Here is a 22,055-nt window from a genome sequence, read left to right on the forward strand (position 1 = left end):
GTCCTGTCAAAGTCCTGAAATCAAATCCCACTAGCCTTCAAAGTCTGATTCTCTGGGAATTCCTCCTTCTGCTGCCAGACCCCAGGTTAGGAAGCTTGATGTGGGGCTCAGAACCTTCTCTCCAGTGGGTGGACTTCTGTGGTATAACTGTTCTCCAGTTTGTGAGTCACCCACCCAGCGGTTATGGAATTTGATTTTATTGTGATTGCGCCCCCCCCCACCGTCTCATTGTGGCTTCTCCTTTGTCTTTGGATGCGGGGTATATTTTTTGGTGAGTTCCAGCATCTTCCTGTCGATAATTGTCCCGCAGCTAGTTGTGATTCCGGTGGTCTCGCAAGAGGGAGTGAGAGCACGTCCTTCTACCCCACCATCTTGAACCAATCCCTCTGTAGATTTCTTGTCTTAAGATTTCTGAATACTGTAGCCTTAACTCCTGCTGAGTAAATCTAGCAGCAACAGTGAAGGAGGGGCACCTTTGATCATAGCTGGATTGTGTGAGCCTTCCCATATTCCCTCTGACTCCACTTGGGTGCAAGGCAACACGCAGGCTCTGTTTATTGGGACATCAAGGAGTTTGGATGATGCCAGGTGGGTCCTGTTGTGCAGAGTCTCCTCAAGGCTGTCTCTGTGAGCCACAGAATAATGCTGGGGCTTTGTTAGATCCTCTGTGCTCGGCCATTCCTCTGCTGTTAAATTGCTGTCATCAATAAATCATTTCATAACTAGCACGGTGTATCATTATCCCTTTCACAACAAGTAGCATAGTTTGTCAGGCAGCAGTGGTTGGGAAGACAGCATCCAGCAGCAGGGACACACATGACGGTGGGAAGAAACTTTGAGTACTAATTTCACCTGCTCTGTATCGAGTCATTCCCAACTGAATACATTCCATTGTATTTGTTTCTTTTGTTTACAAGGACACGCAAAAATTCATTCAGATTCCATCAAAATTTGAGGATGAACTGAACATTCGGAAGACAATCCTAATTCTGAGGCCAGGATTGATTAGAAACCAAGAAAGGCCACACGTCAGGCTTGGAGGAAACAATAAGGATCACAAAGTAAGTAGATCTTAAAGAGACTGTAACATGGCCAAGCAAGGGGGTCAAGAGAGCCAATGTAATTCTTTGAAGTGGGTTATTTCATCGTCCTTTTAGCACACACGTTGCTTCTGTCACTTGTGTCCCTCCTAACCAGTTGCCTCTCACTCTGTTCTGTCTTAATGGCCTCTGCTTATCCGTTACTTGCATTTACTCATGTCTTCTGATATATCTCATGGGCACTACTGCCTGCTTCTTTGTGTCTTTACTTTCCTGGTGCCTCTATCAACTACTGATTCTCTTTTAGGATCAAGCCATACTCAGAAGAGCAAGAATCCACAAGTACACAATCACTTCACCCTTCCGGGGCAAGTCTCACTGAGTCTACACTCGTGAGCAGCTAACCCACCTAGGTGTGCATTCCTGGTCCAGTTGACATGCCAGTGGCCATATGTGGTACACAGCATGGCCACCTATGCTTAAGAAGGCACTCAGCACCACTTCCCTCAGCAGGGACTATGGGTGGGGACTCCGTAACGAAACCATGCCTGCAGAAAGATTTCAAAGGTTGCTTTATCTCCAAGTTCCGTAAAAGGCTCTGTCTGTGTATTGATTATATTGATTTGGCTATGTCAGTACGTACAGAATGGCTGAAGCATGACCTAAATAGCACATCTTGACAAAAATTATTAGGTGAAAATATAGGAATTCTCTGCTACCTTGTTTTCACGGTATTAAATCATATTAAAATAAAGTTAATAACTCACATTCTGTATCTTTACATCACATTCCACTGAAAGCTATGGAAATAAAATACTCAGAAGTTCCATATTCTGTATGTTTGAGAATACTACTGTTCTACTTGTGATTCTAACAGGAAAACTGAGTTTTAGGTGAACTCAGAAATAGCCACTGAACCAAAGTACTTTTTTTGTTTTGTTTGTGTTTTTGTTTTCTTTGGCGGCACCGCATAGCATGTGGGACCTTAGTTCCCAGACCAGGGATTGAACCTGGGCCCCCTGCAGGGGAAGCACAGAGTCTTAACCACTGGACCACCAGGGAAGTCCCCCAAAGTGCTTTTTAATTGAAGTATAGCTGATTTACAATGTTGTGTTAATTTCTGCTGTACAGCATAATGATTCGGTTATATATACATATATATAGTCTTTTGAAAGCTCTTTTCCATTACGGTTTACCACAGGATACTGAATATACTTTCCTGTGCTATACAGTAGGACCTTGTTGACCCCAAACTCCCAATCCATCTCTCCCCTCCCCCCTCGCCCTTGGCAACCACAAGTCTTGAACCAAAGTGCTTTTGATGGAGAGAAAAAAAAGAAGTGCAGTCCGAAGAGCCATTGACTAGATTAGTCTGCTCAGTTCTCAAGAAGTATATAGAAAAGGTACACTCCTTATATTTCTGTCAGGATTCCCCATCTACGGTGTTGCCTAAACCCCACGTCCCTACAAGCAGCCCTAGAGCTTACCTTCAGCTTAGCATCCTGAAGAAGACTTGAATACCAACAAACTACATGCTCAGTAGAACAAGTTTAAGAACACAGACACGAAGAATCATTCTGGATTTTCACTCTGGTGTCCGCCTAGCCCTCCCCAGGAAATTAGAGGCAGATGAACTAGCAATAAGTTTAAAAAGAAATGACCCAAACATAACGTTAAGCTTTCAACAGCCACCACCTCATTGTAATTCAGGGAGAAAGAGTAAAAAACAAAAAGCCAACCTAGCAGCAGGAAGAAATATCTTTTATCCTGCATTGTTAGCTTTTTGATTCTCCCCTCACCCCAGGTCTCCTTGAGGCCAGGAAGGTCGATCAGGACAAGACATGGCCACGTGTCTTGAGCATGTAAAGGCTGGAATATGCCACTAACCAGCTAACACTCAGCCTACTGCTCGGCCCACATGGCAAGTGGCTGGAAGAAAGGTGAACGGCATTTTGCCTGGCCTTTTAAATCAATCTTGCCAGAACAGGAAGAATCTAAGAGATCACTCCAGCCAGAAGTTGTTCACCTTTTGGGTAGCAAGCTCCATATTTCATATGAAATCTTACAAAGAGACCTAACCAACAATGCAGATGAAACTAAGGTTTACATGTAAAAACCAAGCACTCAGAGGTCTGGAGGATGCTTTCCAGGAAAAGAGAATGGCAAAGGCTCTGAGGCAGTGACAACCAGGGGTACTTGAGTAATAAAAGAAGTCACCAGGGCTGACACAGTGAAGGGGAGCATTCTGGTGCAAGGGAAGGTAAGAGGGGGCTGGTTATTCCTATGGGGCCAATATCATGGAGTTCGGAAATCCAATGGGAGAAATTCAGCCAAGAGAATAGCATGATCTGATTTGTTTTTTCTTTTTTAAGTAACTTTTCTGGCTGCTGTTTGGAGAATGGATTTTAAGATGGCAAGAGTGGAAGCAGTGAGGAGATTATCACAGCAGAGAAAAAAACCAGATGGAGGGAAGTGGGCAAATTCAGGATGTGTTTTGGAAATACATGGGGCAGGACTTGTTGCTGGATGGGATGTGACTGAAAGAAACAGAGGAGTCAAGGATGACACCTATGTCTTGTCATGAGCCCTGAGGTGCCATTACTGAATTGGGAAAGGCGGGAATAAACACAGGTTTGCAGCAGTGCTGCTGGGGTGAAAACCAAGAGAGTTCTCTTTGGGACATATTATGTCTGAGATGCCTACTAGATATTCAAGTGGATATATCAGGTAGGCAGTGAATAAAGTCATCCGGAGATGAGGTGCAAGGTCAAAGTTGAGAATAATCGGTATATAGCCAGTATTGGAGCCACGGAGTAAGAGATTTCACCTGGGGAGAACCTGTGCGTGAAGGAGAGACCTAGGGTATTACAATATTTAGAAATGGGAAGAGAAGGAGGAATCTGCAGAGAAAACTGAATTGTGGACAGTGGGAAGGAGAAGAAACAGAAGAGAGCAAAATCACAAAAGCATCCCTGGACCCCACTCCCAGACATTATGATTCCACAGGTCTTGAGCAAAGCCCAGTAACCTTAATTTTTAAAGAGCGCCTGGTGTGCTTCTCATGTGCTGTGAGTTTTAGGAAACACTATTACAGAGTACAAAGCTGATTATGAGACAGGCTTTGCTGCAGTGCCGGCACCTGGACAAATAGCTCCTCTACCAACAAAATACAAAGAAACTATAAGGGACTAAAAATAACCATGTGCACGTGCAGTTGAGGCAAATTATGGACGACAAGATACAAAAAGAGCAAAAAAACCCAACTGCCACTTCTGAAGAGCCGGGAGCAAAAGCAGAGGGGTGGGATCAAAAGCAGGGTACTGCGCATGCCCCCTGCACTCAACATCGCCAAAGGGGTGGGCAAACCAACCAAGCCACCCCTACCCTCACCCCATATAAGGAACCAGCTCGCCGCCCCCCCCCTTGGTGAGAACAAGCAAGGGAGCGTGTCGCTTACCTTTGCTCCCCACTGCTGCAGCAGGGGTGCCAGTAAAGCCTTGCCTGAATTTCTTGTCTGGCCTCTGATCAATTTCTATTGATTGAGGAGGCCAAGAACCCTGGTCAGTAACAGTTACTTGAGCCCAGAACTCGAGCCCAGAACTCACACCCAGCTCTTCTGACCTTTACTTGTTCACTCTTTCTGCTGCTCCTATTCCTTCACATTTAAAAAAATGAGCCCATCTAATTGTCATGCTTGTATTAAAATACCATCCATTCCCCAAATGGTTAACTCCAGCTAGTGCTCTAGACTTTTTGTCTTCTGTCAAATTTTTGGAAAGGGGTGTCCGTACCATCTCTGTTTTCTCATCTTCCACTGATTCCTAGACCTACCATTACCTCCTATCACCCTCTCATTACACGGCTTTGCTCCGGTCAATGGAAGCAAACCAATCCACTCTTCTCACTTCTTACTTTAACCTGGTGATCACACTGACACCACGGACCATTTATTCCTTCAAACAAATCTCCACTCTCTTCAATCTCCCAGTCCCTCTTCCATTTTTTTCTCCTTTATTTTCTTAATGGCTCCCCTCTGTCCACCCCTTAACCACATGCAGAATTCTACTCATGGTCTGTTGCTCTCTCTTCCCCAGCAGTTTGGGTGCTGGGGGGTAGGACAGAAAAAGTGTAGTGTGGAAAACCATTGAGAAATAAAATATTGCCTGCCGTATCAGTAAACAAAGGTTGTTGCAGCCATCAAGCCATCACATTACAGCTGCCCAGACTGTGAGCCCTGAGGGAACTCAGGATGGAGACAAAGGGGCTGCCCACTGCCAAGCACATCTGGCAGTCAGCCGCTGCAGCCACCCCCAATGGTGCACCTGAGGAAACTCAGGATGAGAAAACACAGGATACTGGGCCCAGAGGGCCGAGGTGCGTATCAAAGGAATGATTTCAGTAAGCCCAGACTCTTGCATCTTCCCATACATAGAAAAGCGCTAAATTCCTTAACCTGAAATATCTGGGTTTTTTTTTATTAACAGTAATCCTTTGATGTTCTGACTACCTGGTCTCTTGTTGCAAAAACTTCTACATATCGTGGCTTCCCCCTTGGCTCTTCAGAACACTTTTCTCAGCATTTATCTAAAGTCCTCAGAAAGTCTGCTGAATAAAAGGTAACTCTCAACTTTTAGGTTGTGTATTTTTTTCAGTTGACACCATCTTAAGTATTTCAGATAAAATCCTCCTATCTTCCTGATGGAGATCTATTATCCTAATGACCACCTACTTGCCAATGACCTTCAATTCTAATGTGTTTTTGTTTTTGTTTTGCGGTACGTGGGCCTCTCACTGTTCTGGCCTCTCCCGTTGCGGACGGAGCACAGGCTCCCGACGCGCAGGCTCAGCGGCCGTGGCTCACGGGCCCAGCTGCTCCGCGGCATGTGGGATCCTCCCAGACCGGGGCACGAACCCGTGTCCCCTGCATCGGCAGGCGGACTCTCAACCACTGCGCCACCAGGGAAGCCCCAATTCTAATGTTTGATGCTGATCCCTGGGCTTTAGGCTCATAAACACAACTGCATGATGAAAAGAGTTCGTTGAATGTTCCATGGGTAGTTCCCACATAACATGATCAAAAACCGAACTCAGTATCTTGTTTTGCACACTAGTTTCTTCTACTCTAATCATAACCTCATTTAATGGAATCACCATTAATTCAGTCACTGTAGCCCAAAATCAAGAAAGTCCCAAATGTGGGGTAATTCCTCAATTCCTACCTCACTTCTCACCTCTCTGCATGCAAGGAGCCACACAGTCTTGGTAATTTCACCTTCCTGGAATCTCCAATTTGCCCCTTCCCCTTTAACATGTACCATCCCAGCAGAAGTTCAAGTCCCGTCAGCAGTTCACAGGTTGGCATGAAGCTTCCTTGCCTTCAGTTTTACTTGCCTTTAAATCTCTGTGGCTGAATGGGAAGGTGGGGTGAGGGTCTGAAGATATGACCACGTCACCACCCTGCTATGACACTTCAGTGGCCCTAGACCACATGCTGAATAAATCTAAACCTTAGGAGAGAATTCAAACACCCTCTATAATCTGACCTACTTCTCCCTGGGTAGCTCCATCTCCTTGTTTTCCCACATAGTTCCATGTAGTTTTTCCCTACTGTTCCATCTTTCTGTGCTTGCAACTCAAACTCTCTCCTTAACCTGAACATGGGGTCATTAAGTTAACCCTCCTTCTTCCTAAGGAATTAGCTCAGGAAGTATACCACAGACCTTTAGGATCCATAAGTTGAACCTCTGGTGAGCTCCTGAAACAGACTGTGCTTATCTAACCGTGCTCCCTCGAAAGAACTTGTTTGATAAGTCTATCCTCTCGCCAGAGTATAAACTCTTCAAAAGAAAGGATGGGATTTTATTTATTGCCATGCTATCTAGAACATGTAGACAATTATTCATGGCTGTCCGACACTTCCACACCTTAGTTAGCATTTCTTTGACACTTTTTAAAAAGTTTCTAGAATGCACACCCTTGTCCTTACTTATCCTGGTAGAGGGATATTAAATAAGTTAAGAATAATATCACTAGGCTAAAAACGTCCTCAAAGATATGCTGTATTTCTGTTTTGTGTTTTTCGTTTTGTTTTGTTTGCTTATCGTCTGCTCATATTATGTCAGAAGGTTTCTTCGGTGGAGAAAATGAGAGCTGAATTGAAGTAAAATCTATATCCTCTTCCTATTAAACTTCCACTGAGGTTTTTAGAGAAATGGCCATTTTCCAGGAAGTTTAAGGTTTATTTCACAAGAATGGCAGATTGAATAAACTGAGATTTCCTAAAAAGGGGGTGGCCATATTTCTACAAATTCTTCTCAGTAACTAATAGTTGGCAATCAATAACATGAAGGAATATTATTTGGAGAACTTTTTCATCACTGACTGTAGGATATGTTGTAAAGTAATGCACTACTACCCAGCAGTTCTCATCTTTAAGGCTGATGTACTCAACTGTGTACACGTTAGGCAAAAGTAGCATAATTTCTACCAATTCCACAGAAATAACCCTACTCTGTTCATAGAATCACAATCTCTTATACTTCGGTGTTACTCATACTTTTGACTGAAGTGCCCCCACTGACAGAGGAGGATAAATTCATATCCCCAAGGCATTTATAGATGGAGCCTAAAAAGATGTGGCATCCACCAAATGGCTTGGACGTTTCAAGTTGCGTCTTCACAATTCAAGAAAGTTTTTTTCCGTAATTGTGTTGTTTATATTTTACTGACCTCAAAGGGAATACCACTGATTTTCAAAAGGATGTAGCTTGTCTATCTTGTGGATTCTTATATCCACAGAACACCCCAGCCCCAGGCTGGCATTGTGAAAGACGTGTGTAGTTAAAAAATGACCAATTATGTAAAATGTTCCTCATTTTAGGTTTGTCCAATGTTTTCCTATGGTTAAATACAGACGAACTATATTTGGGAGGAATATCACTGAAGTGACGCTATCTTCTCATTCTATCCCATCAGGAGTAATTTGTGGATTTGTCCCATTGCTGGTGATGTCAACTGTGACCACTTGATTAAGGTGGTATATGGCAGGATTCTCTACTGCTAAATTACTAACTCCCCCTTTGTAATTCGTCAGTATCTTGTGGAGAGATACTTTGCGATCCTGTAAACATCCTGTTACTCCTAAAACTTTCAGCCACTGGTTTTAGCATCCAATGACACTTGTCTTAATTAACTTTACGAGATGCTAAATAATTTTCCATTTCCATCATTCCTTCTACATTTATTCATTTATTGTAAGGAAGAGCTGTCTCTTTCCCTCCATTTATTTTTATATTCATTTAAAAAATATACCAGTGTAGATTCGTGGATTCTTATTTGAGTTACAACCATTACGATGATCTCTTTGACCAGTGGCAGTCCCTTCTAGGTGACTGCTATTTCCTTTTTACATGTTCAATTTGAGGAACATTATATAAAATAACTGACTTTACACTTGAAAAATTCAGTGTAATGAACAATAAGGGAAGACCAAGCAATTATTTGGATTAAAGAAGGCTAAAGAGATCTCTCAACTGAATGTAAGCCATGATCTAGGATTTGTTACTGTTATAAAGGACCTTACTGAACAACTGATGAAAGATGAATAAGGTCTTTAGATTGGATAATAGAATTGTATCAATGTTAATTTCTTGATAAATATACTACAGTAATGTCAGAAGATACGTTTTTTAAAAACATACACCATAAAGTACTTGGGGAAAGGAAGCATCATGTCTGCAACTTAATCTTAAACAAGTCAAAAAATAAACCATAATTGTCTACATACAAATACATATACTGATAAACACAGAAAGAGACGATGCCAAAGCGAATATGGTCAAATGTTAACATTTGAAGATTGTCAGTAAAGGGCTTAAGGGAATTTTTTGGTACTATATTGCAATTTTTTTTGCAAGTCTGAATTATGTCAAAATAACTTTTTAAAGAAAACCCTATTAGTCACCTACTCACCCAATGCAGTAATTCCTTCTTCAGTATCACTGCCACCAGACATACATCCCTCGCTTGCCTCTGTACAGACTGCAGGAGAATGTGGCCATAGAAATAATGTTCCATAATGGGCATTTCTAGTTACCCCAAATGTGCCATCTTAAAACTTAGCTCCCGTGATGCTGCCTCTGGCTTTGGAGGAAAAACAGAATAATCTTGTCTCTAATTCCATGTGGAATCAGTTTGAATACGTCTCTAGCCTTTCTAGGCCAATTATTTCCTTTTTATAATAGCATTACACATATAAAGTGATTTCTTGAATCATCACCATTACTGCCATTATGGCCACCTTCATGGGTGTGGGACCAGTATAGTCAAACGGGGCCCCATGCTTGATTTAATGGTCTAATACTGATGTCTTGAAATGCTTAATTTTTGAAGAAGGGGACCCACATTTTCTTTTTTCTTTTTTCTATTGGAGTATAATTGCTTTACAGTATTGCGTTAGTTTCTGCCATACAACGAAGTGAATCAGCTATATGTATACATCTAGCCCCTCCCTCTTAGACCTCCCTCCTCCCCGCCCACCCCGCCCATCTAGGTCATCACAGAGCACAGAGCTGAGCTCCCTGTGCTATCTCGCAGGTTTCCACTAGCTATCTATTTTACACATACTAGTGTATTTATACCAAACCTAATCTCCCAATTCATCCCACCCTCCCCTTCCCCTCCTATGTCCACATGTCCGTTCTCTACATCTGAATCTCTCTTCCTGCCCTGGAAATAGGTTCATCTGTACTATTTTTCTAGATTCCACATATATACGTGTTAATATACGGTATTTGTTTTTCTCTTTCTGACTTACTTCACTCTGTATGACAGACTCTAGGTCCATCCACATCTCTACAAATGACCCAATTTCATTCCTTTTTATGGTTGAGTAATATTCCATTGTATATATGTACTATATCTTCTTTATTCATTCATCTGTCGATGGACATTTAGGTTGTTTCCATGACCTGGCTATTGTAAATAGTGCTGCAATAAACACTGGGGTTCATGTGTCTTCGAATTATGGTTTTCATTTTGCACTCGGTACCACAAATTTTGTACCCAGTTCTGCTGCCACCAGCCTATGTGGCACCTTTCTGTAAACTGGACACCTGTGAGAACACAGGTCTTGGCTATAAAGCAGCAGCAAGAAAAACCAGTCCCTACCCTCATGTGGTTGTAGCCATGCTCTGGGGGGCATTCCTGCCTAGTGGAATGCAGGCTGCATCTCAACACCAATCCCCTTCCTTGGCTAGATGCTCCTGTGTAGTGTGCAACTCCATCAGGAGGCCTGGACTCTCAGATCTTTCAGTAATATTCAAAGAAGTAAATTTCAGTCCAAAGGGAAGAAAGATCAACCTTTGGCCAAGTAGACAGTATTTTCTCTTCACTCTGGCCACATTCTTCCAAGAGAAGAGGAAGGAGGATTTTAAACTTTTGTGCGATTGCTACCAGGTGCTGAGAATTGGTCATAACATGATTTCCATAACCTCTGAACAAATTCCATGTTCTGAAAAGGAAGGAAGGGAGAAGTGCAGATAAAGCTGGACGCCTTGGGGGCCACATGCTGCACATCACAGGGCTGTGATGACTCACCTACTCCCGATTCCCTTTAGACCTCTTCTTTACTGCAGTAAACATTAGGAGTACTTCACAAGCCAGGGAGGACAGAGACGGTCCTTATAATAACAGCATCCTTGTGAGCTATGGATTGGCTAAAACCAGTTGCCATGTTAGTCCCATGGCACCATCATGATACACAGCTCACAAATGCCCTTTCACAGAACCATATCCAGCATTGATAGGATTGCCTTTCAAACCAAACAAACATCTATAATACAAAGGTGATAGATAAGGCTCCCCACTAGGCTCAGAGGTCAAGACAATGAGAGCAATGCAACGGAATCTTACAGCAGGTTACCATCTAACAAGGGAAAATCAATCCACAAATAACTTCACGATAACCATGATTCTGGGAAAATGATAATAAGTACCATGGGAGAAGTGCTAAAGAAATGCTAGGAGAGTTCAAAGATGGATATTTAGGTTTTATCAATTTTGAAGCTGGAGATGCTGGATGGGACCTTGTTTTAAGGGCTCAGTCGGTATGTCAGGCTGCTGAGGTCAATTAGTATTAAGGGATTTGCTAAACTAGGTTTCATAAAGGACACGGTATCCACAACAGACCTTGGATGTAGGAATTAGGTGGACAAAGGCAGGAGTGCGAGATGCGGCTGGGAATACACTCCAGGAAGAAGAAAGGATAATGAGCACATCAAGGAAAAAGAAAAGCCTATGTCCCAGAATCTAAGCTGTCCTAACTCAGCTGGAGCCCAGTACGCTTGTATGGATATGATGGGTAATAAGACGGAAAACAGAGGTTAAGGCTGACTGAACACCAGACACACGTGCCGATGTGTGTTTTTATATGTATTTTTGCCATCAAGAGGGCGTTATGGACAGTTTTTAACAGGTGAAATTATTTATCAAAGCCATGAAGCCAAGATCCATAACTGAGGTCTAGTTGGATATCTCCTGTAAGTTCTCAAAAAAGATACCACCCTCCCCCACCAAAGCAAATTAAAATAATACTGTTTTCGCTATGGGCCTGTAATTAGGTAGGGAGTTTCATAGCTTTTAAATGAGATTCTCTAAGTTCTTCACTCGTTCTTGGTACGACTGTATAGATATTTTAGGAGTGTCTCAAATAAGCCATCTATTTAAATTATATTCAGGATGCATCATGTTTTATAGATTCCTTTTCTTAAAAAATCAGCAGAACAATGGGTTCCTGCTGCGTTTTATCTCGAGTGGCCAACTTGCTATGTGACTATAACAGGCCAAGGTTTCCCTCATCCCCCCAACCCCAACTCCCGTATTGAAGAAAAGGCTCAGGTGTTAAGAAGAGTGTGCCGGGGACTTCCCTGGTCGTGCAGTGGTTAAGAATCCGCCTGCCAATGCAGGGGACACGGGTTCGAGCCCTGGTCCGGGAAGATCCGCAGAGCAACTAAGCCCGTGCGCCACAAGTACTGAGCCTGTGCTCTAGAGCCCGTGAGCCACAACTACTGAGCCCTCGTGCCACAACTACTGAAGCCCGTGCACCTAGAGGCCATGCTCCGCAACAAGAGAAGGCACGACAATGAGAAGCCCGTGCACAGCAACGAAGACCTAACACAGCCATAAATAAATGAATAAATAAATAAATAAATTTATTTAAAAAAAAGAAGAGTTTGCCCGACCAAGGGGTGATGATAGAGGCCAAACATTTTGTACGCAGATGAAGAAGAGGGAAAAACGGCAAAAGCTAAGCAGCCAAATGTTCGCCCATGAGAATAAAAAACTACGAATAACTGAATATTCCTCCTTTTGACAACTGTCCAGGGGCAGAAATAACAGTTGCTAGAGCAGCCCGACTTCCTCCAGCGTGATCGAATCAGACAAACGAGAGGAGGCCAGTAGGAGCCACTCCCTGCAGATGGACTTCTGCCAACCTGGCGGGGGTGAATGTGGGTTGCTTTATTTATTTATTTTCCCTCCAGAAAATCACTTTGAAACGGAGCCTCAGCTATTTCCAGCCCCAGGTGATTGGATGGGCAGCCAGCAGACACAGGGTGGAATTATTAAGGAAAAGAAAATGGTTGAAGATGACAGGCACTTTGGCTACTACAACAAAATCTATACTGATTTTTTTGTGACCACTAAGGCAGCAATGAGTCATGATTTATATATAAAAATATATATTATATATATAATATATAATAACATATATATAAAGTATATATATTATACATATGTATTATATATGTGTGTATGTATATGTGTATATATATAATAACTTGACCACGTGGAGGAACTCAATTTCTTCAGAAACGGAATAGGAAAGCAATCACTGCTTTCCCCAAGGAAATGCTCAAAGGCACATGAACTTATCTTTCTATGATGGTTCTCAAACTCCCATTTAATAGAAAGCAATCAACACGGCTTGGTAGCAAGAGCACCCAGGGAGGATGAACGGATGAATATAAGATCTGGTTCCATGTCTGCCAGGGGACCTCTGGTCAAGCCACCTAACCTTTCTGAATATCACTTTCTCAGCTATTAATGACGACATTGGAGCTATGGGTTAAATCCGTATTTCCCAAATAGTGCTCCTAAAGGTGTTCTCAGGGTCTTGCTACTCAAAGCAGGGTCCACAACTGGCAGCATCAGCATCCTATGGGAACCCTTAGACATGACAGAACCTCGGACCTTGGACTGGACATACCAAATCATGTCAACTGAATCATCTACATTTCAATAGGAACTCAGTTGATTTGCATACGTGTTAAAATTTGAGAAACACTGTTCCTGACCAAGCTGTCCCAAAGATACCTGATCATAAACTCACCTGGATAACTTCATACAAACACAGCTTCCCTGGTCCTTCCTCAGGTCTGGGGTAGAAGCCAGGAATCTGCATAGTTAACTGATACCCCACGTGGGTCCATTTCAATAAAAATATGAGTGACATAAATAAAATAATTGTGTCTATATTGTTTCCCTTTAAAATCGAATGATCTCTAAGCGATACCATGCCAGCGAGCTTCCTGGTGTTTTTACAGAGATAAGCTAACATGATCGTGACAAGACATCCCTCAGCTGATGGCCCAGATGCCATGAAGGTTTTGCCCACTGCATTTCTGAAACTGTTAAATTCTTAATGGATCATTGGTTAAATGCAGGAAGCATAAGGAGCTCTGATGTTGAACTACAATAATTTAATGAATCATATAAAAATGATACTAATTTTGCAAAGTCCCCTCAAGACAATTGTCAGATTCGTTAGCTACATTCATATATCAAAATCCTTATTTAGCACATGAAGATGTCTTTAGCACTTCAAAAACCAATCTTAAAAAGTAGAAATATCGTGACCATTATGTCCAATTTGGCTTTTCATTTATTGGGAATAAAAACTATCCTCATGTACAATGTGTTATTTGCTGGGAAGTGCTTGCAAATAGCAGCGAGAAATCTCTTATTTCAATAAAACATGAAAGTTATACAAAAATAAGTGGTGTTTTTTTTCCCCTCCTGCAAGCAAATCAAAAGAATTCCAAGCAAGGTCCTAAAGGCAGTTTTTCCCCTCCACTTTCGATGCCAATAAACATAGTTAAATTTCAGTGTACATTTTAATGTATACTGGTCTCCAAGTCAAATGCAATATTTAATGACACATCATGTCTTGACTTGCATAAATAATTTTAAATAATCTGTCACCTGCTACATAGAAAGAGATTAAAAATATATTGTAAATATTAGAGATTATATTAAGCTAACTGCATAATACAGGCTTTAAGGATATTCTTTTTTTTTTTTTACTTAAAAATCACACCTTTATCATATTCAGATGTGCATATCATACGTAAGAATGACAAAATGATTTTTTTGATCCCTGAAGAGGTTTGCGAGGTTAGTACCACAAAAGTATCAGCTGACTCTAAAGAGGCAGGAAGTGATAGAAAAGTGTTTTCCATTTTTTAAAAAACATTCTGTGATCCTATCATACTTGGGAGAGTTGGATACCTAGGGCTGGCCTAGAATGGAGTTTTAGAGTCTATATAGCCATGAGCCACAGAAAAATCACTAAGGCACTAGAAATGTAATTCAGTTCAATTAGTTTAAGTATTAACACACTTACTGGTGAATGATGCTCGGGATACAAAGGATCAACTATGTCATAAAATAATAGCTAATGACTGATAAGAGTTAACACCGCGTTAGGTGTGGTTTTAAACACTTTGTAGTTATCAATACTTCTGACTCTTCCAGTAGCTATTTTTATCATAATATTAAGACACAGAGATGAATCGACTGTCCACCATCACAACAGTAAGTAGTAGTGGATTTAGGAACTGGAAACCAACAGGACTTCAGTATCTGGGTTCTCAGCCACCAGGGTACACATTTATCCAACTGGAAACTCTAGGAGCAAAGGAGCATGGCAGAGAAGTGAGGGTGAAACACAGAACATTAAAGTGTTTAGAAGGATGAAGCAGACTGTACACGATCAAAGCTTATGGGAAATTAACAAAATGGGTCTGAGCCATTCTTTGCCAAACTTTATAAGCAGGGGGAAAACCTCTGGAGGTTTCTAGCAGGCACGTGACAGTCAGGAATGAAGTGAGCAAGTATGGAGATGACAGAGATTGGAGACGGACAGATTAATGAGATGCTATTTATAGGAATTCATAGAATAGGTCATGTGGGGCTCAAAGAAGTAGAGGAAAAAGAGGAAGGGGAAAGTGACACTGACAAGGAAATCAAGGGAACTTGTGTTGAAATTCCCTGCGCGGTTTTGCCTCTCCTTTCTTCAGGATCCAGAGGATAATCTGCCTCACCCTGACCAGGATCAAATACTGGGTTGGCCAAAAAGTTCGTTGAGGTTTTTCCATAAGATGTTACAATACAATACCTCGGGTAGCCTAGGCGAGGCCATGCCAGGAGCACAAAGCTGGACTTGTTAGTTAAGGAAGAATAAAATCAAACACATTCCCTTTCTCAACTGACCTGTCAGAAAGTATTTGTGGGCTAAAATTAACGAAATAACAATAGGAAAAATATTTCCCATGGCTCTTAAAACAAGAGCGCAGCTTGCAAGGTCCTCCTTGGTCTCCTAGGACCCAGGCAACAGCCTCCCGGATCACCAGGATAATGAAGGTGAAACGCCTATGCTGACAAGGAGATTTCATTTCCCAAGAAATATAAACGTCTCTGCAAAGAGCAATTCACTCCTATTCTTAATCCCTAAACCATTAACATCTGCTACAAAGAATTCCTTGAGTCCTTAAATAAATCCCCCTTGTCCCGTATCCTTCACGGCACTCTCAAAAGCAGCATTAAAAAAAAAGAAACGATAACCATCTCTGACCGCCATCTCTTTGTTGGGGGAGGGGTAACACTCCCGGGCTCACAAAGGAGATTTTATGGGGACCCATGGGGTGGGTAAGATACGTTTAAGGAGGAGAAAGGAAGTTGGTGTATTTCTAAACATGTTTGAGATGATAAAAACGCTGATGCTGAAACATGATAAAGAAATCTTAGACTCTCCTGAAAGGCAATCTTCTTTCTTTTTTTTTCCTCAAGCGTCTTTTTTTCAGTCCTACTTGGGTCAAAAAAATGCAGTTTTAAAGCCCATTTCCATGTTTTAAGATTCAGAGGAAAGAGGTTTAACAGGAGGCTATAAAACTCCCTTAATCTTTAATGTCTTCTTTTCACAGATTTGCTGGCGAAGTAAACAGTCATTGCTCAACTTTTCTCATCAATGCCCCTTGAACTGTGTCATTCATGATGAACAGCAGAATCTATTTGCGTGGGTTTTTTTTTTTCTTTTTCGGAAACCATTTTTCCCGGTATTGTGGAGGCACCTGCATTCTGGCAACCTAGGCAGAATCTCTTAGCCCAACTGATTTGCTGATTGTCTTCTAGGGGAAATTATCAAACATTTAAAATACAATTTTAAAAGAGAGAATTGAGTAGAGGTGGAGACAGTTCTGATGGTGTCTTGCTATCCTCTCATCCCTGTTCTGCAGGAGCACCTGGACTGTCCAAATGCTCTTCAGCTCTATGGAAGGCTAGTCTGTGCTCCTACACGACAAGAAGGTCACCGAGAATATACTCACAGGCTATGCGCACGGAGGCCTTCCTGCTCTTGGAGGTCCCCAGGTGGCTCCACGCCACACACTGGCACCAATAGTCCTCGGGCCCATGGAAGTCCTCTACCTGCTGCCTGGTGACGTTGATAAACACCTCCCGGACCTTCAGGCCTGCAGAGGAGATAGAACCAATCCACTGAGGCTGGTGTATTTCTCAAACGGAAAGTTAAGTCCAGCCCAACCTCTTCCTGTTAATTAAACCATTCTGTTTTTAATCAAGGTGAAGTTTTAATTACTTTGACAAAAATATATTACTGCTAATTAAATTCCAACGGCTGAGTAGGCTGGAAAGAACAAGTGTAAAGTATCATCAGCCAATGTGGTTCCCATACAATAGAATCATTTTCACAGTACCTTGACACCATGCTTTTTCTGTCTTCTTTTTAGCTCTTATAAATATTTATTGTTCTTTTTTTGTTTGTTTTTTCTTAAATTTTTATTGGAGTATAGTTGATTTACAACGTTGTGTTAGTTTCTGCTGTACAGCAAAGTGAATCAGGTGTACACATACATACATCCACTCTTTTTAAAATTCGCTTCCCATATAGGTCATTACAGAGTACGGAGAAGAGTTCCCTGGGCTCTACAGTAGATCCTTATTAGTTATCTATTTATATATAGTAGCGTGTATATGTCAATCCCAGTCTTCCAATTTATCCCTCCCCACCGCTTCCCCCCTCTTTGTCTTTCTTGGTGTAAAATCTACCATGAAGAAAGTAGCACCAAATTAATTTCTGGGATTCTGGAGGCTAAACAGTCCTCAACAAACCAACCCCAGGGACATAGTTCCAAGTGCTTCGAAGTGTTCCCATCCCTGGGTATGGCAGCAGGAGAGGGTCACTCTGGACGTGTGGCTTAGAATAACGAGAAGACAGCGAACATGCATGGGACGGGTGAACGGCTGGGAATCCAAGGAAAAGCCAAAACTCCAGACAACAAATGGGATGCAGACAAGTTGAACTAAGTTGGTCTTGAAGCCTTGAAAACCCTGGAAGGTCCCTGGAGCAACAGAATGAGGAGGTGAAGAAAAGGGAGGCTTTCACAGAAAGCGGGGTTAAGGCTACACCTGGGAAATGAGATAAAAAATGCCAAGGTCAATGTCTTAGTTTAATTACTATATCTTTGCATTCCCATCTAATAGTTAAAACATTTGCCTGGTGTTTCTCACTGAGGAGTTTGAGTTTCTTCCAAACCTCCAGCCATAGACTAACAGCCTTTCTTTCTTTGGGAAGGATAACCACCTCACAGAATGTGCCAAGGAGCAAAGGACGCCCTCCTCAACACCATCAGTTAAATCATCACGAACAGGGGAGCAGCCTTTATAATCGGCATGCTCTCTCCAGCTAATGGGCATCTGCCGAGGCTGTGCCCTGCCCTGAGACAGGCAGCATGGGAGAAGGAGGCGATGCTTACTGAACTCCACTAAGTGCCCAGCATCATAAGCCTTTAGCCTATTCACTCTTTGCATTTCCGCAGTGTCCTAATGTAGCAGAGGCTACCGTATCCCACTTTACAGAAGAGAGAACTGACTTAGAGAGTCATTTGTCAATAATCACACAGCCTGTAAATGGAAGATCCAGGGTTTGAAGCTAGATCTGTTTTACACCCAAACCAGCACTTTGCACAGGTCCCTCATAAAAATTCGACTCTGTCCTCGTACTTTAGGTACTTATACATAATTATGGAAATAAGACTAATGCATGGAACATTTAAGGAAAAAATTAGGTGCATGACTATGATTTTTCCTTTACTTTCAAAAGGAATTCAGGGGACAGAACCATCAGTATAGTCAAAAGGAGCCAGGGACTGTTGGTGGAGGAGGTGGAATGTGATTATATCCTGGGTGCTGGTAGGATTTAAAAAACAAGAACGGAGGTGGATTAGTCAGGCTTGGGAAACATTCCCCTCTACCCAATCAATAACATGTTATTTATAGTATGTGATGAGAGTTTTATGGCCACATCAATCACCATGTACACAATCTGAGTTAGACTTTCTAAATTTGTAGGAGGTACCGCATATAGAAAATCATCCTGATGACAGCTGATAATTCACATTTCTTCTGTTTCTGCAGAATGCAGAAGCATGCCTTTTACCTGTCAGAGACGTAAGAGTCCTGAAAGTCACCTCCTATGTGGAATAGGAAAGAAGCCTTAGAGGGGTTTTTATTGTATTGTTGCGGCTGCTTTTTTAAATTTGCACTTAAATAAAAGAGAGAATGAGAGGACCTGGAGAAGGTGGAGCTGGCAGGTGAAGGGAAAGGGAAAAGGAAGTCAGATTACAAAAAAGTTTGTGAGGACAGAAAGCAGACTGGAGCGTGAAACCCATATTGGACTTTTTAAAGTTAGGCTGCATAAACAAAAATAAGGAGCTAGGCTGTAGACAAGAGGACTTGGTTTATATTTCACAGCTTTGAGACAAATGGTGGATGATCTACTTTGCATAGTGCAAGAGAGGAGAGAAAATCCTAAATCAGCACATCCAGGTTCCAGGTGGGGTAACTTTGATATGTCTGAGCTCCCCTGTCATGTGATGGGGAGACCTATGAAGCAAAATACGCCAATCATGTGGGAATCAGGTCTCACTGAAGAAGCATGATAAGCTTAGAAGGTCAGAAATGTGTTCAAGCTCATGTGGAATTTATACATATATATATACATACACACACAACTTATACATGTGTGTATATATGTGTATATATATGTGTGTGTATATGTATTATTTTTTTACTTTCTCCATCTTATAATATCTAAACCCATCAGCTTTCTCTAGGCTGCAAATGAAGATAATCACCATCTCAAAATGGTTCAAGATCATCATATTTATAAAGCAGAGAGTTCCCCATCCAAACCTTAAAATATGCTATGATTTAATCTAGGCATCACGGTGTTTTAAGGGGTACAAGCGGCCTGTTTTAATGAGCTAAGGTAGGACACTCAAACAGAAATGCGCATCAGGAAAGAATAAGTTTACACTCACAGATCCCTAGAAACAAGAGGCAAAGCACCCAGGGCCACACGGGGAAGCACCAGGGTCAGGAGGCAGAGGGGGCAGGGGGGAATGTGGGCAAGAGCCTTTATTGTGGTTTCCACGGGAAGGAATCAGAGAGGCAGGGTAAAAAGATTTAGAGTTGGCAAGTTTGCATCATTTCAGTGGGCTCTGGGACAGAAGAGCTGTCCCTACTTGTCTGGTACTGGGTTAGGGCAGGGGGATATGGGTCAGCAGTGTAAGAGCCTGATAAAAGAAGGGGTTGGGGATAAAGCTCTGGATCGGTTGGTTTGCATGTGAAAGGCACGCTCTTGGGCCAGTTGTTTGCTATGTCTAGGAATTAGCCAGCCCTGGGCAGGGCAGTCCCCCTCCAGGGTCAGCAAGACCCTAAGATGTCAGAGCATCAAATCCAACACTTGAAAACATGGTTATTATACATGGACAACCACACAATTGTTTTGGAAAGTGTAACAGTAGGCCACAGACCCCCACCACGAAGGTCAAAACTGATCTCACCCCATTCATGTCAGGATGTCTGGCAACCTCTCATTCAGACTAAACACAGCTGAAAGGAAAATGCTGAAATCACGATTTCAGCATTACGATGGCTCAGTCTCAAGTCCCTCACAGAGGTTCCCCATGGGTTTGGAGAAGCAGAATGAATTATCAACCAAGTATTATCCAAACAGTGTATTTTGCTTCAGATAGCATCAGCGTATCAGGTTTCTTTAAAAGGCCACAAGTGACTTCACTAGCCCCCGCCACCACCATGCCCACTAGTATAGTGTCTCTCTGGAGTAGGCCTTTTCTTCTAACGTGAGGTCTTTAGCCTTGTCAAACCATCCCCGCTAGGAAAACCTTTGGGAAATCATAAATATTTTGTCTCTGTTATACTTTTCTCCACTATAACAAATAACTATTGATTAAAATAAAACTTTTAAATAGTATGTTCTCTTGCAAACCTTCACTATTGCTCTCTCTAGTGATGTATTATATATATGCATAAATACATATATATGTAAAAATGTATGTGTGTGTGTATATACACACGAGAAACCACACCTGAGAAACATCCATCTAAAACGGCTCTATTTCAGGACAGCTCCCCCCACGCTCCTGCACTGAAGTTCTTCCAACAGTGGTACAGAGATAATCCTCTATTTCTCCATCTCAAGAGATGGCAGCTAACTTATTCACAGGAAATGCTGCAGGGGAACAAAAATCCCAGGCAAACAGAAGATGGCGTCTCATAAATAAGACTAGCATCGTACCCGAGAACTTGTGTAACTAATGGGCACGGAAAAGTCCAACCCTTTAAATTATCGTGCGATTATAATTATCAGCCTTTGTTACGGAGAAGAGGCCTACGGAAGATAAAAACATGACTCTGGAACTGAAGGGCGAAGAAGCTTTCTACCCTGCGGATGGCTGAGTTGCGGAGAGACGAATGTTGGCAACGGATGAATAATTGCTCTGCATGTACTGAACGTAACAGAGCAGCGCAGATCCCTAGCTTTATTTGTTTAAATGAGAAAAATGCGGACAGCAGTTATTGCTGTAATCCCCTTACTTATCACATAGGAAACACTAGTTACTCTTAGCAGGTCTGATCCTGTTGGGAGAATAAAAGGGAATTTTCAAACTAATTGAAGGTGTATGTTTCACTGTTCAAAGAGGAGAAATATGGAAGAAAGGAGGGAAGAAACGGAGAGAGAAAAAGGATGAAAATTATTTATTTCTGGTCAACTTCTAATAAAAGGGCTCTAGTTCTAGTCCTAACTTATTCTGTAGAAAAGGAAAGAGTTCTGGAGTAGAACTGAATATTCAGCACCATGCCAGCTGCAGACAGCGCCTACTAACAGCTGTCCGCCTTCCTTTGATCTACTGCCCATTATCACACTTCAACAAGGCTAGTCAGAGGCATCCTGCCGTGGTTACTGCTGCCCACCAGCTCTCAGATGCACCACTGATCACAACTGGATGTCCAATCTTTGGAAGTTCTCTGTAGTAGGATACTCGGCTTGCTAAAGTAAATAACTAGATTCAAGAAAAAAGATGAGAATCCCTCTTCCTCCTGTCATACTCCCAAACCACACCAAAGCAGTAAGAGGCTAGCAGACTAGGCTTTGGTGAATTGTTTTCTCATGCTAGTCGCTGTGCCTGTCTCCCTGGACCATTTTAGCCCAGTGTTATACCCACTCCATGCCTGGTTTTTTTTGCACTGTGATGTTTCAAGATTGGGGATTAACCCAGAGAATGATTCTATGTAATTAGCTTCCACAAAGCCTCAAAGAACTATTCTAATACAACTTCGTGAGTAGCATGGGGCCTT

General features: G+C 42.1%; 1 protein-coding gene across 1 annotated transcript in view; it reads right to left on the reverse strand.

The window, feature by feature from the left end:
* UNC5D (unc-5 netrin receptor D) overlaps positions 1 to 22,055 on the reverse strand; it is a 606,988-nt gene that overhangs the window by 239,243 nt on the left and 345,690 nt on the right. Inside the window, exon 3 of the mRNA XM_029226506.1 lies at positions 16,703 to 16,846. Coding sequence (XP_029082339.1) covers positions 16,703 to 16,846 — 144 coding nt within the window. The remainder of the gene's footprint in view (positions 1 to 16,702; positions 16,847 to 22,055) is intronic.

The sequence above is a fragment of the Monodon monoceros genome, unplaced genomic scaffold (assembly GCF_005190385.1).
Source record: "Monodon monoceros isolate NGI ecotype Baffin Bay Population unplaced genomic scaffold, NGI_Narwhal_1 Super_Scaffold_17, whole genome shotgun sequence".
NCBI lineage: Eukaryota > Metazoa > Chordata > Mammalia > Artiodactyla > Monodontidae > Monodon > Monodon monoceros.